General features: G+C 41.9%; 1 protein-coding gene across 1 annotated transcript; it reads right to left on the minus strand.

The window, feature by feature from the left end:
* Nucleotides 1-13,943: 13,943 nt before the first annotated feature.
* LOC111976823 (interphotoreceptor matrix proteoglycan 2-like) lies at nucleotides 13,944-16,916 on the minus strand. The gene is made up of 3 exons (XM_070448159.1): nucleotides 16,902-16,916; nucleotides 14,674-14,893; nucleotides 13,944-14,158 (listed from the first exon to the last, which is right to left on the minus strand). The coding sequence occupies exons 1-3, from the start codon at nucleotides 16,914-16,916 to the stop codon at nucleotides 13,944-13,946; spliced, it is 450 nt and encodes a 149-aa protein (XP_070304260.1).
* Nucleotides 16,917-17,435: the final 519 nt, after the last annotated feature.

Here is a 17,435-nt window from a genome sequence, read left to right on the forward strand (position 1 = left end):
CCCCCCCCCCCATCTACACCCCAGGGGAAACAGGTCTGAGCGGTCCTAGAGAACACAAACACGGATGCCCAGGCCAGTTCTCCCTTGATATTCCGGTTCTGCAGAAATCCAGCTAAAACCGGACCAACCAGGATTTCTGAACCATTAGAGAGCAGACAGAAGCGATAGGGTAACTCAAACACAACAATGCCAACTTTTCACTCTCACGTTTCAGACGTAAAAAGAGGCAGAGATGAACAAAATGACATGAATCAGGGTCTATAAACATTGAGTTATGATTGAGTAACTATAGAATACCACTAAATAAATAATTATTTGTGTTTTTTATACCCGTATCAAGTAATCTCACAATTTGAGAGGATTAGCAAACTTGCTCAGAAGGTGAAAAAGGTATTTTGAGGTTTTAAAGACGAGCCTACTGATTGGGTATTTCTCTAAATGTTTTTGAATCATACCAGGTATCACTCTTTTAGTTACAAATGGGGTGGAGTGTGGACACAATTATCCAGGTTCCCTCCTAGCTCTACGTGAGATGAACTATGAATCAGAATCGTGTGATAACACATCGCCAGTCACAATTACAGTGATTGCTGTAGGACATACAGTACCAGTCAAAAGTTTGGACACACCTACTCATTCAAGGGTTTTTCTTTATTTTGACTATTTTCTACATTGTAGGATAATAGTGAAGACATCAAAACCATGAAATAACACATACGGAATCATGTAGTAACCAAAAAAAGTGTTCAACAAATCAAAATATATTTTAATATTTTAGATTATTCAAAGTAGCCACCCTTTGCCTTGAAGACAGCTTTGCACACTCTTGGCATTCTCTCAACCAGCTTCATGAGGAATGCTTTTCCAACAGTATTGAAGGAGTTCCCACATATGCTGAGCACTTAATGGCTGCTTTTCCTTCACTCTGTAGTCCAACTCATCCCAAACCATCTCAATTGGGTTGAGGTCAGGTGATTGTGGAGGCCAGGTCATCTGATGCAGCACTCCATCATTCTCCTTCTGGTCAAATAGCCACTACACAGCCTGGAGATGTGTGGTCATTGTCCTGTTGAATAACAAATGATACTCCCACTAAGCGCAAATCAAATGGGATGGCATATCGCTGCAGAATGCAGTGGTAGCCATGCTGGTTAAGTGTGCTTGAATTCTAAATAAATCACTGACAGTGTCACAAGAAAAGCATCCCCACACCATCACACATCCTCCTCTTCCATGCTTCACAGTGGGAACCACACATGCTGAGATAATCTGTTCACCTACTCCGCGTCTCACAAAGACACGGAGGTTGGAACCAAAAATCTAATATTTGGACTCATCAGATCAAAGGACAAATTTCCACCTGTCTAATGTTCATTGCTCGTGTTTCTTGGCCCAAGCAAGTCTCCCCTTATTATTGTTGTCCTTTAGTAGTGGTTTCTTTGCAGCAATTCGACTATAAAGGCCTGATTCATGCAGTCTCCTCTGAACAGTTGAACAGTTGATGTGTCTGTTGCTTGAACTYTGAAGCATTTCTTTGGGCTGCAATCTGAGGTGCAGTTAACTCTAATGAACTTATTRTCTGCAGCAGAGGTAACTCTGGGTCTTCCATTCCTGTGGCGGTCCTCATGAGAGCCAGTTTCATCATAGTGCTTGATGGTTTTAGTGACTGCATTTGAAGAAACTTCAAAAATTCTTGACATTTTCAGGATTGAAAGTAATGATGGACTTGTTTCTCTTTGCTTATGTGAGCTGATTTTGCCATAATATGGACTTTGTCTTTTACCAAATAGGGCTATCTTCTGTATACSACTCCTACCTTGTCACAACCCAACTGATTGGCTCAAACACATTAAGAAGGAAAGAAATTCCACAAATGACCTTTTAACAAGGCACACCTGGTTAATTGAAATGTATTCARGGTGACTTCCTCATGAAGCTGGTTGAGAGAATGCCAAGTGTGTGCAAAGCTGTCTTCAAGGTAAAGGGTGGCTGTTTTGAAGAATCTCAAATATAACATATATCTGGATTTGTTTAACACTTTTTTGGTTACTACATGATTCCATATGTGTTATTTCATAGTTTTGATGTCTTCACTATTATTCTACAATGTAGAAATAAATAGTAAAAATAAAGAAAATCCCCGTAATGAGTAGGTGTGTCCAAACCTTTGGCTGGTACTGTACTTTTTCTGATTGGAAAAAAAACATGACACTTTGCTCGCTGTGAAAGCAATATTATGAGAAATTCACAATTTTATGTCAACTCAACTAACTTGACTTTCGGCTGTGGTCATGAGGTTTTAAACAGTGATGTGTGAGGGTTGGGTTGTGACAGGAAGTTGGGACGTAGGGCGCACTGCAGGACAGCAACAGCTATGCATGTTGATTACCTGGGAATATGATAAAGAACACAATGACCCCCCCCCCCCCTGTCTCTTAGCCCAACAATGCTGCTGGGCCACAAAACTATAGAGAGTTTCCTGATTCCTGAACWTCTTGAACACTGGACAGAACGGGTTGAACAACTAAACACTTTGTCCGTCCCTTTTTGTCAGTCGTTCTCCACCCTGATGGCTACCGCAGACACACAGAAACTCAACTAGAGAGTGATAGGAAACCCACTGGGCACAAACTGGTTGGATTAACGTCGTTTCTAGATATTGACGTGAATGATGGCAAGTGGGAAGACTGCATGGTGCCAGTATTGACCAACCCTCTGAGATAGATCTATGACCATCACATATGACAAACACAAACCTCATCTGACTTACAGTAGCATAATGGAAATAAGCCTCGTCTTTTTATCCTTGCTAATGTTTTATCTATGTAATGTTGTCTCCGACTGGAGCCGCCTACTACAGGTAATCGTCAAATACATTCATGAGAGTATAGCCACTTGAACGTGCACTGTTATTGATAACTAGTCTGTTAGTTGCTTATTGATAATCAAGAAAAGGAACCCGATCGGAGATCAGCTAATCTCTGATAATGGGACACAAAGATGTCAAGAGTCCAGTGAGCGAGGCACTTCAACACTTCAACTCTCCACTAGAGGTCCCAGTCTGACCTCTTTACACAGAACCAGAGAGAGAGAGAGAGGGAAGATCGAGAAAGAGAGGAGAGATCGAGAGAGAGAAGAGATCGAGAGAGAGAGAGAGAGAGATGAGAGAGATCGAGAGAGAGATCGAGAGAGAGAGAGAGAGAGAGAGAGAGAGAGAGAGAGAGAGAGAGAGAGAGAGAGAGAGAGAGAGAGAGAGAGAGAGAGGAGAGAAGAGAGGGAGAGAGAGTAGGAGAAGAGAGAGAAGAGAGAGAAGAGAGAGAGAGAGAGCGAGAGAGAGAGAGAGATGTGTGTGTTTGGGCTGAATGGGCCTACTCTTTCTGACCAGGCCTGGAATAACGACCCAGTTACCTCTTGTCCTGTGTAGACTGATCCAAAGGTCATAGGTCAAGCATGCAATCTACTGCTGGCTCTCTCTTTTTCTCTCTCTTTTCTCTCTGCCCCTCCCCCTCTCTAGCTGTGAGATGTTTCTTTCAGAGATAGGAAACACTTGATAAGATTATAATTTTCTGAACTTTTGCATGTTTTTGATCCTGAACGTWAAAAAAAATGAAAAAGCTACAAATTTGAAGTTTTGGAATACCATGGTCAAAGTCCAGACCTAATCCCAATTGAGATGTTGTGGCAGGATTTGAAACGAGCAGTTCATGCTTGAAAACCCACAAATATCGCTGAGTTCCAGCAGTTCTGCATGGAAGAGTGGTCCACAATTCCTCCACAGCGACGTGAGAGACTGATCAACAACTACAGGAAGCGGTTGGTTGCAGTCATTGTAGCTAAAGGTGGAACAACCACTTATTGAGTGTAAGGGGGCAATACCTTTTTCAAACAGGTAAATTGGGTGTTGGATAACTTTCATAATTAATAAATAAAGAATAAATAAAGAATAATAAAGAATAAATAAAGAAATAAAGTATATATATATATATACATTTGTAGTATTTGTAATCTCAGGTTTCCTTTATTTAATATTAGGTTTAGGTTGAAGATCTGATACGTCAGTTTAAAACAATATGCAAAAATATAAAAAAGAAAATAATAATACAAAATTGAGAAAATCAAATACTTTTTCACAGCCCTGTATGAGGGCCTGATAACATTCTTCCCCGTGATAACACACACAGGGTAGAATGTGAAGTGGCTCTCCAAATCAAGTGCCTTGGCTATTGCACTGATACCTTTACCTTGACAGAACCCTTGTCCTTTGTACTCGTGGTTAAACAGGACGTGCAGTCAATGAGGGATATGAGTAACACGACTAAACAGAGGTACAACTTCACAACCATTTCAGAATAAGTGTGTTTTACYGGGTGAGTCTGTCTCAAGGGTTTGCTATGTTAAAACAACAGAGAGCAGAGACCATACCTTGCAATGTAGTGGACTGTCTGCCTCTGTCAGTCTGTCTGAATCAGTTTCTACAATAAACTTTCTCTGAATTTTGACAAGAATTACAACATTTGTGACCTCTAGGAAATGTAAAAACTCACGCAGTCTTCAAAATCTGTTCTAACTAAAATGAATGTCTTCTCCCTCTCACATGTTATCAACGATCATTACCTTGACCTACGTATGTGTCATTAAAACATTCACACAGTCATAAATCACACAAACGGACTGTATTTACAGCCAGGACCAGATCTCAGGTCAATCGGTTTAGACGTACAGGACACAGAGCAGGTTAAACGTCCACGTGAAGGGAGTCGCTCCAGTCAAATCCTATGGACATTTTCACTTATCTAACTCCTTTGTGAGATAAAGAGAGAACAACAATCTGACATTAAAGAGAAGCACATTTCCAACAAGTCTTCTATCTGCAGGTTGGCTGGTAAACCCTGGGGTGGTTGTCCTCAGACCGGGGAACAAATCACAGTGCTTAGTGCACCCAGTCGGACAGTCACCCTCCGAGAACAGCTCACCTCTGCAGCTTAAATCACTGGTGGGAGGGATACTACTCCAGGACTCCTCTGTCCTCTCCCCACCTCCGAGCTGTAGCTATGGCTATATCAGTGGACACGCACAAACATCGAACACACACACACATGCACACATGCACGCACACACAAATGCACACACACACACACACACATACGCACACCGCATCCAGTCTCCCGGGTATAGATAAGACTTCAGAGGAGAAGGCAGATTTACAAGACACCCCAGAGGGCCTTTCAAATACTGCTGAGGAAATGTTTACGCAACATCATCTATGTCAGGCGCAAGGGGGTGGAAAAACATGCCTCTCAGTGCAGACCTGGACAGTCTGGAGATTCATTGATACCTATGAATCTAACAGCAAGGTCTATTTCACTACAAGGACTTTCATGGGCGTGTTAAAATCAGTCCTGGACTGTCAGCTGCACTTTGGAAATATTAAACATAAATCTCCACTGAGGCTTAAACTGACACTGTTAGTCACTCTAATACACTGAGGCTGTTAGTCATTCTAATACACMGAGGCTGTTAGTCACTCTAATACACTGAGGCTGTTAGTCACTCTAATACACTGAGGCTGTTAGTCATTCGAATACACTGACGCTGTGAGTCATTCTAATACACTGAGGCTGTTAGTCATTCTAATACACTGAGGTTGTAAGTCACTCTAATACACTGACGCTGCTAGTCACTCTAATACACTGAGGCTGTTAGTCATTCGAAAACACTGAGGCTGTTAGTCACTCTAATACACTGACGCTGTTAGTCATTCTAATACACTGAGGCTGTTAYTACCTCTAATACACTGAGGCTGTTAGTCATTCTAATACACTGACGCTGTTAGTCACTCTAATACACTGACGCTGTTATTCACTCTAATACACMGAGGCTGTTAGTCACTCTAATACACTGAGACTGTTAGTCACTCTAATACACTGACGCTGTTAGTCATTCAAAAAACTGAGGATGTTAGTCATTCTAATACACTGAGGCTGTTAGTCATTCTAATACACTGAGGCTGTTAGTCACGTCTAATAACTGATGCTTAGTCACTCTATACACTGACACTGTTAGTCACTCTTATACCACTGACGCTGTTAGTCACTCTAATACACTGACTCTGTTCGTCACTCTATACACTGAGGCTGTTAGTCACTCTAATACACCAACTCTGTCAGTCACTCTAATACACTGACACTGGTTAGCATTCTAATACACTGATGTGTTAGTCTCTAATTACACTGAAGCTGTTAGTCACTCTAATACACTGAGGCTGTTAGTCATCTAATACACTGACGCTGTGATTCACTCTAATACACTGACACGGTTAGTCACTTTTAAACACTGAGGCTGTTAGTCACTCTAATACACTGACTCTGTTAGTCACTCTAATACACTGAGGCTGTTAGTCATTCTAATACACTGACACTGTTAGTCATGTCTAATACACGAGGCTGTTAGTCACTCTAATACACCGACGCTGTTAGTCACTCTAATACACGACGCTGTTATTCACTCTAATACACTGACTCTGTTAGTCACTCTAATACACTGAGGCGTTAGTCACTATAATACACTGAGGCTGTTAGTCACTCTAATACACTGAGTGTTAGTCACTCTAATACACTGATGCTGTTAGCACTCTAATAACTGACTATGTTAGTCACTCTAATACACTGACTCTTTAGTCACTCTAATACACTGATCTGTTAGTCATTCTAATACACTGACACTGTTAGTCACCTTAAACACCTGACTCTGTTTGTCACTCTAATACACTGAGGCTGTTAGTCACTCTAATACCCTGACACGTTAGTCACTCTAATACACTGAGGCTTTTAGTACTCTATATCACTTACGCTGTTAGTCACTCTAATACACTGACTCTGTTAGTCACTCTAATACACTGAGGCTGTTAGCCACTTAATACACTTACGCTGTTAGTCAGTCTAATACACTGAGGCTGTTAGTCACTCTAATACACTGATCTGTTAGTCTTCTAATACACTGAGGCTGTTTAGTCACTCTAATACCTGACACGGTTAGTCACTCTAATACACTGAGGCTGTTAGTCACTCTAATACACTGACCTGTTAGTCACTCTAATACACTGAGGCTGGTAGTCACTCTAATACATTGATGCTGTTACTCACTCTAATACACTGAGGCTGTTAGTCACTATAATACACTGACTCCGTTAGTCACTCTAATAAACTAACTCTGTTAGTCACTCTAATACACGGACACGGTTAGTCACTCAATACACTGAGGATGTTAGTCACTCTATACACTGACTCTGTTAGTCACTCTAATACACTGACGCTGTAGTCATTCTAATACACTGATCTGTTTGTCACTCTAATACACTGAGGCTGTTAGTCACTCTAATACCCTGGCACGGTTAGTCACTCTAACACTAAGGCTGTTAGTCACTTAATACACCGACTCTGTTAGTCAGTCTAATACACTGAGGCTGTTAGTTACTCTAATACACTGAATCTGTTTGTCACTCAATACACTGAGCTGTTAGTCACTCTAATACCCTGACAAGGTTAGTCACTCTAATACACTGAGGCTGTTAGTACTCTAATATCTGACGCCTGTTAGTCACTCTAATACACTGAGGCTGTTATTCACTCTAATACACTGACACGGTTAGTCACTTAATACACTGAGGCTGTTAGTCACCTAATACACTGAGGCTGTTAGTCATTCTAATACACTGACGCTGTTAGTCACTCTAATACACTTGAACACGGTTAGGTCACTTTAATCACTGAGGCTGTTAGTACCTCTAATACACTGAGGCTTTAGTACTTCTAATACACTGACTCTGTTAGTCACTCTAATACACTAACTCTGTTAGTCATTCTAATACACTGAGGCTGTTAGTCATTCTAATAACCTGACGCTGTTAGTCACTCTAATACACTGACACAGTTAGTCACTTTAATACACTGACGCTGTTAGTCACTCTAATACACTGAGGCTGTTAGTCACTCTATACACTGAGGATGTTAGTCACTCATTACACTGAGGCTGTTAGTCACTCTAATACACTGAGGCTGTTAGTCACTCTTAATACACTGAGGCTGTTAGTCACTCAATACACTGAGGCTGTTAGTCACTCTAATACACTGAGGCTGTAGTCACTCTATACCACTGAGGCTGTTAGTCACTCTAATACACTGAGGCTGTTAGTCACTCTAATACACTGAGGCTATTAAATCACTCTAACACTGAGCTGTTAGTCATCTAATACACTGATGCTTTAGTCATTCTAATACACTGAGGCTGTTAGTCACTCAATACACCGACGCTGTTAGTCACTCTATACACTGAGCTGTTAGTCACTCTAATACACTGAGGCTGTTAGTCATTCTAATACACTGATGCTGTTAGTCATCTAATACACTGTGGCTGTTAGTCACTCTAATACTGTGAGGTTGTTAGTCACTCTAATACACCGACTCTGTAGTCACTCTAATTCCTTGACGCTGTTAGTCACTCTAATACAACTGACACTGTTAGTCACTCTAATACACTGAGGCTGTTAGTCACTCTAATACACTGACTCCGTTAGTCACTCTAATAAACTAACTCTGTTAGTCACTCTAATACACTGACACGGTTAGTCACTCTAATCACTGAGGATGTTAGTCACTCTAATACACTGACTCTGTTAGTCACTCTAATACACTGACGCTGTTAGTCATTCTAATACACGACTCTGTTTGTCACTCTAATACACTGAGGCTGTTAGTCACTCTAATACCCTGGCACGGTTAGTCACTCTAATACACTGAGGCTGTTAGTCACTCTAATACACTGACTCTGTTAGTCACTCTAATACACTGACGCTGTTAGTCACTCTAATACACTGACTCTGTTAGTCACTCTAATACACTGAGGCTGTTAGTCACTCTAATACCCTGACACGGTTAATCACTCTAATACACTAAGGCTGTAGTCATTCTAATACACTGACGCTGTTAGTCACTCTAATACACTGAGGCTGTTTATCATTCTAATACACTGAGGATGTTAGTCACTCTAATACACTGACTCTGTTAGTCACTCTAATACACTGACGCTGTTAGTCATTCTAATACACTGATGCTATTAGTCATTCTAATACATTGTGGCTGTTAGTCACTCTAATACACCGACTCTGTTAGTCACTCTAATTCCTTGACGCTGTTAGTCATCTAATACACTGACACTGTTCGTCACTCTAAATACACTGACTATGTTAGTCACTCTAATACACTGACGCTGTTAGTCACTCTAATACACTGACTCTGTTAGTCACTCTAATACACTGAGGCTGTTAGTCACTCTAATACCCTGACACGGTTAATCACTCTAATACACTAAGCTGTTAGTACTCTAATACACTGACGCTGTTAATCACTCTAATACACTGACTCTGTTAGTCACTCTAATACCTTTATGTTGTTAGTCACTCTAATACACTGACACTGTTAGTCACTCTAAACCCTGACACTGTTAGTCACTCTAATACCCTGATGCTGATAGTCTTTCTTAATACACTGATGCTGTTAGTCACTCTAATACACTGATGCTGTTAGTCACTCTATACACTGACTCTGTTAGTCACTCTAATACACTGAGGATGTTAGTCACTCTAATACACTGACTCTGTTAGTCTCTCTAATACCCTGACACGGTTAGTCACTCTAATACACTGAGGCTGTTAGTCTCTCTAATACCCTGACACGGTTAGTCACTCTAATACACTGACCGATGTTAGTCACTCTAATACACTGACTCTGTTAGTCACTATAATACACTGACACTGTTAGTACCTCTAATACACTGACTCTGTTAGTCACTCTAATACACTGACTCTGTTAGTCACTCTAATACACTGACGCTGTTAGTCAATCTAATACACTGACTGTTAGTCACTCTAATACACTAGGCTGTTAGTCACTCTAATACCCTGACAAGGTTAGTCACTCTAATACACTGAGGCTGTTAGTCACTCTAATACACCGAGGCTGTTAGTCACTCTAATACACTGACACTGTTAGTCACTCTAATACACTGACTCTGTTAGTCACTCTAATACACTGAGGCTGTTAGTCACTCTAATACCTGACACGGTTAGTCACTCTAATACACTGAGGCTGTTAGTCACTCTAATACACTGACGCTGTTAGTCACTCTAATACACTGAGGCTGTTAGCACTCTAATACACTGACGCTGTTAGTCACTCTAATACACTGATGCTGTTAGTCACTCTAATACACTGAGGCTGTTAGTCACTCTAATACACTGACTCTGTAGTCACTCTAATACACTGAGCTGTTAGTCACTCTAATACACTGAGGCTGTTAGTCACTCAATACCCTGAGGCTGTTAGTCACTCTAATACCCTGACACGGTTAGTCACTCTAATACACTGATGCGTTAGTCACTCTAATACACTGAGGCTGTTAGTCACTCTAATACACTGACTCTGTTAGTCACTCTATTACACTGACATGGTTAGTCACTCTAATACACTGACTCTGTTAGTCACTCTAATACACTGACTCTGTTAGTCACTCTAATACACTGGCTCTGTTAGTCACTCTAATACACTGACACTGTTAGTCACTCTAATACACTGACACTGTTAGTCACTCTAATACACTGACACTGTTAGTTACTCTAATACACTGACACGTTAGTCACTCTAATACACTGAGGCTGTAGTCACCTAATACACTGATGCTGTTAGTCACTCTAATACACTGAGGCTGTTAGTCACTCTAATACACTGACTCTGTTAGTCACTCTAATACACTGACTCTGTTAGTCACTCAATACACTGACATGGTTAGTCACTCTAATACACTGAGGATGTTAGTCACTCTAATACACTGACTCTGTTAGTCACTCTAATACACTGACGATGTTAGTCATTCTAATACACTGACTCTGTTAGTCACTCTAATACCTTGATGCTGTTAGTCACTCTAATACACTGACACTGTTCGTCACTCTAATACACTGACTCTGTTAGTCACTCTAATACCTTACGCTGTTAGTCACTCTAATTCACTGACACTGTTCGTCATTCGTAATACCTGAACACTGGTAGTCACTCTAATACACTGACGCTGTTAGTCACTCTAATACACTGGACTCTTGTTAGTCACTCTAATACACTGACTCTGTGTAGTCACTCTAATACACTGACTCTGTTAGTCACTCTAATACACTGACTCTGGTAGTCACTCTAATACACTGACACTGTTAGTCACTCAAATACACTGACACTGTTAATCACTATAAGATGATTGCAGTCCTATTTAGAACAATGTTAAATGTGATCAGCCAATATTGATACAAGAGGTGGGATATGGGGACAGAACCTGTATGGACACCATACACCATGTTCCCCCCAGACTGTAGGTCCCCTGTAACCCACTGGGTATTCTGACCTTGTCTGGGAAGTGGTAAATATATATGCATGCAATGTAAAGACGTGTAGGTGGTAGTCGCTTTGGATGAAAGCACCTCCAAAGGGTATGTATACATAAACCTCCTCTGAGTGTGTTGGTCTACTGATAAGGTGGGTGGACGCAGACATGACGACGTAAAACACAAAGGAGAGAGAAGGCGGTGCTCTGATACTGTACTCTGTCTGTCTGTCGGCTGGACCTGTACCCATGTTTACCAGCAGAGAGTAGTCCCTGAAACCACTGCCCGTTTACTCTACTTCACCTCTTCTCTCTCACATGTTGTCAACGCCTTCAAACCACCACTAGGGGGTGGTAGTTAACACTCAACCAAACCTCTGCTAGCCGTTCATTACCACCAAACCTTTCACATGACATCAGCAAAAAAAAGGGGCTAATGCCACAAACAACAGGTCCATGAACTCACTATCGTTATATGCATTTACTAACACACACTTTCATTAGCAAGGAAACCTATTGGGCTCCCGAGTGGCGCAGCAGGTCTAAGCCACTGCATCTTAGTGCTAGAGGCGTCACTACAGACCCTGGGTCGATTCCAGGCTGTATCACAACCTGGCCGTGATTGGGAGTCCGTAAGGGTGGCGCACAATTGGTCCAGCGTCGTCCGGGTTTGGTCGGGGTAGGCAGTCATTGTATATAAGAATTTGTTCTTAACTGACTTGCCTAATTAAATTAAGGTTTAATAACTAAAATACTGCTGGGCCATGTGTAGTAGTGATCAGCTGTTTGTTCACCCAAACGCAACCGCTAATAACACATCTGCAACCATGCGACTATATGGAATAAAGTGAAAATCTGTGGCCCGTACCTGGACAAACACACCTCATTCAGCTCATTGAGGGCTTGATGATTAGTTGACGAGTTGAATCAGGTGTGGTTGTCCAGGGTTACAATAAAAATATGTACTGCTGTGGGTAACCGAGGACCAGGGTTGGGAAACACTGTCCTATAGGATTGTGTGTGACCTCTATCAGAATCCTATTGAAATCCTATTGGACTACTGTTTTCCTATTGGAATCCTATTGGACTACTGGTTTCCTATTGGAATCTAATTGGACTACTGGTTTCCTATTGTAATCCTATTGGACTAATGGTTTCCTATTGAAATCCTATTGGACTACCATGACAGAGCTGAGCTCCCTGACCCGTCCAAGGCCACCCAGCACGATGAATAAACCTGGGATGTCAAACAACCTGGGACGTCAATCAACCTGAGACGTCAAACAACCTGAGACGTCTCAAACAACCTGGGACGTCAAACAACAAACAACCTGAGACGTCAAACAACCTGGGACGTCAAACAACCTGAGACGTCAAACAACCTGGGACGTCAAACAACAAACAACCTGAGACGTCAAACAACCTGAGACGTCAAACAACCTGGGACGTCAAACAACAAACAACATGAGACGTCAAACAACCTGGGACGTCAAACAACAAACAACCTGGGAGAGAGGGCGAGAGAAAGAGAGAGGGGGGAGAGAGAGAGAGAGAGAGGGGAGAGGGAGAGAGGGAGAGAGCAGAGAGAGAGAGAGGAAGAGAAAGAGAGACGGGAGAGGGAGAGAGAGAGAGAGAGCGAGAGAGAGAGTCATGCTCAACATGAGCTCCTGATATATTTGATTTTTTTGGTTTTTAGAATGAGATAAACACTCTAATCGAAGAAGAATTCCAGACAAGAAGTGAATGAACAACAACTCTATACATTCAGAATAGAAAAAAAAAAATGTAACTTGGCCGCCTCAAGTAAGAAGTTTTGAGTCTAGCTAGCTAGCTACACAACAAAGACCCAGCCAGCAGACTAACAAGCTAGCCATAAGAAACGAGCTAGAACAAAACTAGCAGGTCAGTTAATACACTACATCAAACGACCAAAACTGAGTGAGTAAAACAAAAAGGAGCACGACTAACTGTAAACATATCTTCAGTCTTTTGTGTGAGGATTTTCACTATATTTGCTGTTTTTTGAAAGTAGCGCGAACAGCAGGACGAACAAATCGGTTGCCATGGCACGGGGCAGCAGAACAGCGCAGCAGTAGCGGTAGTAGCAGAGCGCACAGACACCATGTCCCCACTCCCCCTCAGCGCAGAATCCATTCTCTACCCAAAAAAGGTCAAAAATGAACACAATGAGGAAAGCTTTCAAACAGAAACTACTAGAGAAGAGGCCAGAAACCCTTTTTGCAGACCTCTACAAAACGGTGACGTGAGTAATCTCATCTTCCTCACTGACCAGCCAAATGCAGGCGCTCAGCAGTCTGCTCTCAACTTACCCATGCATAAAGAAAGAGGGAATCTGTAATGGGTGGGAAGCTGAAAATCAAAGAGAGACAGACGACCCTGACAGCACCATGATAACAATCAACCTTCTACAAGACTGGGACTGTCATGGTTGCAAGGTAACATCAGGCCTGTTTGAAACAGACTTTCAGACCATTAAGGAGGAGAATCTCTCTCTTTNCCTACCTGCAGATGGCCCCCTGTCCAGGTATGATGTCACACTTCCCGTCGTTCATACAGAAGTCTGTCTGCAGTTCACAGATGCTCTGACAGGGCAGACCTTCAACGCTGAAGTAGCCAGCATTACACACACACTCTGCCTCGCTAGACCAGCGGTTCACAGAACACTGGGCAAACTCATTACACGCCTGGAACTTACACGGGTTCGCCTGGTCACCTAGCAACAACACACAGGACACAGGTGTCAGGGCATTTCCAGTTGACTCCTGATAAGTGCAGACTCTGTTTAAGTTCACCAGTTCATTGCCGTTCACTAGTTCCAATTCAAATAAATTATTATTATTCTGCATATTTACTTTACGTTTAGTCCCGAATCACAGCATGATATAGTTTCTCCTTGCATGAAAACAGGGGTATAATACAAAAGATGTAAAAGGTAGCATCTGTTCTCTAGTTCACACACCCCTACTCATCAACACCATACAGATGTTGTGTTCCTGGTTTCCAGGGTCTGGCTGGTGAGACTGGCTCTTTGTCTTCCGTCTAGATTAAAACCTACCATGAAGAAGGCTTTCGTGCTGAAATGGGTCGGTTGTGCCATGCGTTTAACTTACAATCCATGTAGATATGCTAATGTTAAGACATTATAACTCCCCAAAAKCCCCAAAAAAGAGTGGGAATAATTCAGAAACGTGTGTCTCCGGAGAAATATGTGGTAATTGTCAACCTTACCWGACTCGACATCCAGTGAGTACTTGTCAATGGCCAGGTTCATAGTTTGGTAGGCTGTGTTAGCGAAGTCTTCCAGGATCAAGTAGACTGCATTGTTGACGCCGCGGGGCATCGGCCTCCCAAACTTCATCCGGCTGTTGACCACGATACTCCCATTCCGGAAGTTCAGGATCTCCAGATTCTGGAAGTTAGTAAGGTTGGACTGGAGGTAGGGGACCAGCTAGAGAGAGAGAGAGCAGGGGTAGGAAGAGAGAGAGAGAGAGAGAGAGAGGGAGGTTAAAATACGGTAACCGAGAGAGCGAGAGAGAGGAGAAGGGGAGTAGCCGAGAGAAGAGAGGACGAGGAGAGAGAGAGAAGAGAGAGAGAGGAATAGGAAGAGAGAGAGCGAGAGGTAGGAGAGAGAGAGCAGAGAGAAGAGTAGGCTAGAGAGAGAGACGAGAGATGGGGTAGGAGAGAGACGAGAGCGAAGAGATGGATGGGTAGGAGAGAGAGAGAGAAGAATGGTAGGAGAGAGAGAGAAGATGGGTAGGAGAAGAGAGAGACGATCTGAGAGCGCGAGAGAAGAGAGAGCACGACCGCGAGGAGAGAGAGCAGGATGACGCCGAGAGAGAGAGGCGTAGAGAGAGAGAGATGGGTAGCGCAGAGCGAGAGATGGGTAGCAGAAAGAGAGGATGGGAGGACTGGAGAAGTGAAGGAGAGAGAGAGAAGATGAGAGCGAGAGAGGAGAGAGAGAGAGAGAGAGAGAGAGATTAGAAATTGGCTATCCAAAATGGGGATAATGTTGGAGAAATCACTTTTGGCAAAACCTCTACAGCAATTTAACAAGAGCCAGAACAAAAAGACTATACAAGAAAAATTACGATGCCTTGATATTAGCAGTCAACGACTATCCGAATCGCTGTGGATACCCCAATTACAGAAGAAGATATTTTGGAAAAAACTATGCACTCTCCAACCCAAAATGGCTTGTTGGTGCTGGATGGTATTTTAAATGTAAATGACCAACATTATACAGATTCCACGAAATTCAAATTCGGCTGCATATGTCCAAACTCCATTCCAACAGTATTCTTCACTGCAGTTCATTTTCCCCGATATTTTGGAACCAGGGATTCGATCACACCAATCTATAAAAAATGCGAGCACAAAATTTGACCCAAATAATTACAGAGGAATTTGGTTAACACGAAGTAGGGGAAAATTCTCTGCAGTTATTAGTAATAATGCATGACTACAGTCTAATTTCCTTGACGTAACCATAGACGTCCTGAGCAGAAGCCAGAATTGGATTTCTAAAGAAAATCATTATATACAGAACACAATTTACCACCCTCCACACTCTAAATTGTATAAAACAAGTTAACCAAAACAGAAAGGCAAAATCTACTCATGTTTGATAGTTTTCAAAACAGCATTTGATTCAATTTGGCAGCGAAGGTCTTTTTTATAAACTAATGAGTAATACGCTGGTATTGGGGCTGAATCATTGACTTTTATTAAATCAATGTAACACTTAAAACTAGAATGTCTGCGGTTTAAAAAATTGGCAACAAGCAAAAACAGACTATCTTTCTCATTTAGCGGGGTGAAACAGGGCTGCCCAATAAGTCCAACATATATATTTAACATCTACATTATTTGAGATTGGGCTAAAAGACTATTTGTAGAAGAATCGGCATAGCACACTGGTCATCACCCTGTACCACAACACTGAACATTTAAGATGTCTGCTATTATGGCAGATAACCGTGGTTGCTGGGTGTGTCTCCACTAAAGAGGGGTACAAGCAGCACCTAGAGCATCTTCACAGTACTCTGTCAGACCCTGGGCTTGGACCGTTATCCTAAAACAAAAACAACGTTATAATGATATTCCAAGTAATAAGGTCCAGAGACTAAGGATTGAGCAAATATAGAATTCTATTGGACACAGTCTTATTAGAACACACCAAAAACTACACATATCTACGGACCTAAATATCATGCAACAACAGGCCTATGGCTATTCATTACAATATAGTGGTGTGAATGATGCTGAGAGTACAAGGCAAGGAAGAGCATTCTATGCCATTGAAAGGACAATAAAATTGAATTCAGATTAGGACTCTGTCAGCCTCAAAATCTTTCAATCAGTTACTAGGAAACCTATCATCTCCTCTATTATGGAAGTGGAGCTTTATGTGGTGTCCACTCTCTAATTAATGAATTACTAAATGGGACAAACATCACTTGAATACTCTGCATGCTCTCTAGAGTTTGTCAAGACTGCTATGTTCGAATATCAAAACCGAAAATTAAACTCCGCAAAATAACGCATGAGTACGGTGCGAATAGTGGCGCCTCACATACCCCTCCTCATTTGAATAAAAAAAGGCCATCAAATTTTACAACCATCTAAAAACAAGTGCCCCAAAAACATTCCATCACACAGCATTACAAGATTGTCAAAGATGAAAAACCAGAGATAGAGTGCCCCTCAGCAGCTGGTTCTTGAGGCTCAGTTCACTCAACCATAAACCAACCCCATTAGAGCCCCAGGACAGCCCTCAGAAAAATTCTGGCCAAACCATAATCATCACAAAACAAAACGAAAAAATATATCACCTATTGGAAGACCACCACAAAGACAAATCAACAAGTAAGACTTCAATGCTATTTGTCTCTAACAGACAGTACCATGGGTGGCAGACTATCTGGAGCGACTGTGACTGATAAAAAGCTGAGGAAACAATGTGTCTAGCGTATCAGACCTCAGTGAGCATA

The sequence above is a fragment of the Salvelinus sp. IW2-2015 genome, linkage group LG17 (assembly GCF_002910315.2).
Source record: "Salvelinus sp. IW2-2015 linkage group LG17, ASM291031v2, whole genome shotgun sequence".
Lineage (NCBI taxonomy): Eukaryota > Metazoa > Chordata > Actinopteri > Salmoniformes > Salmonidae > Salvelinus > Salvelinus sp. IW2-2015.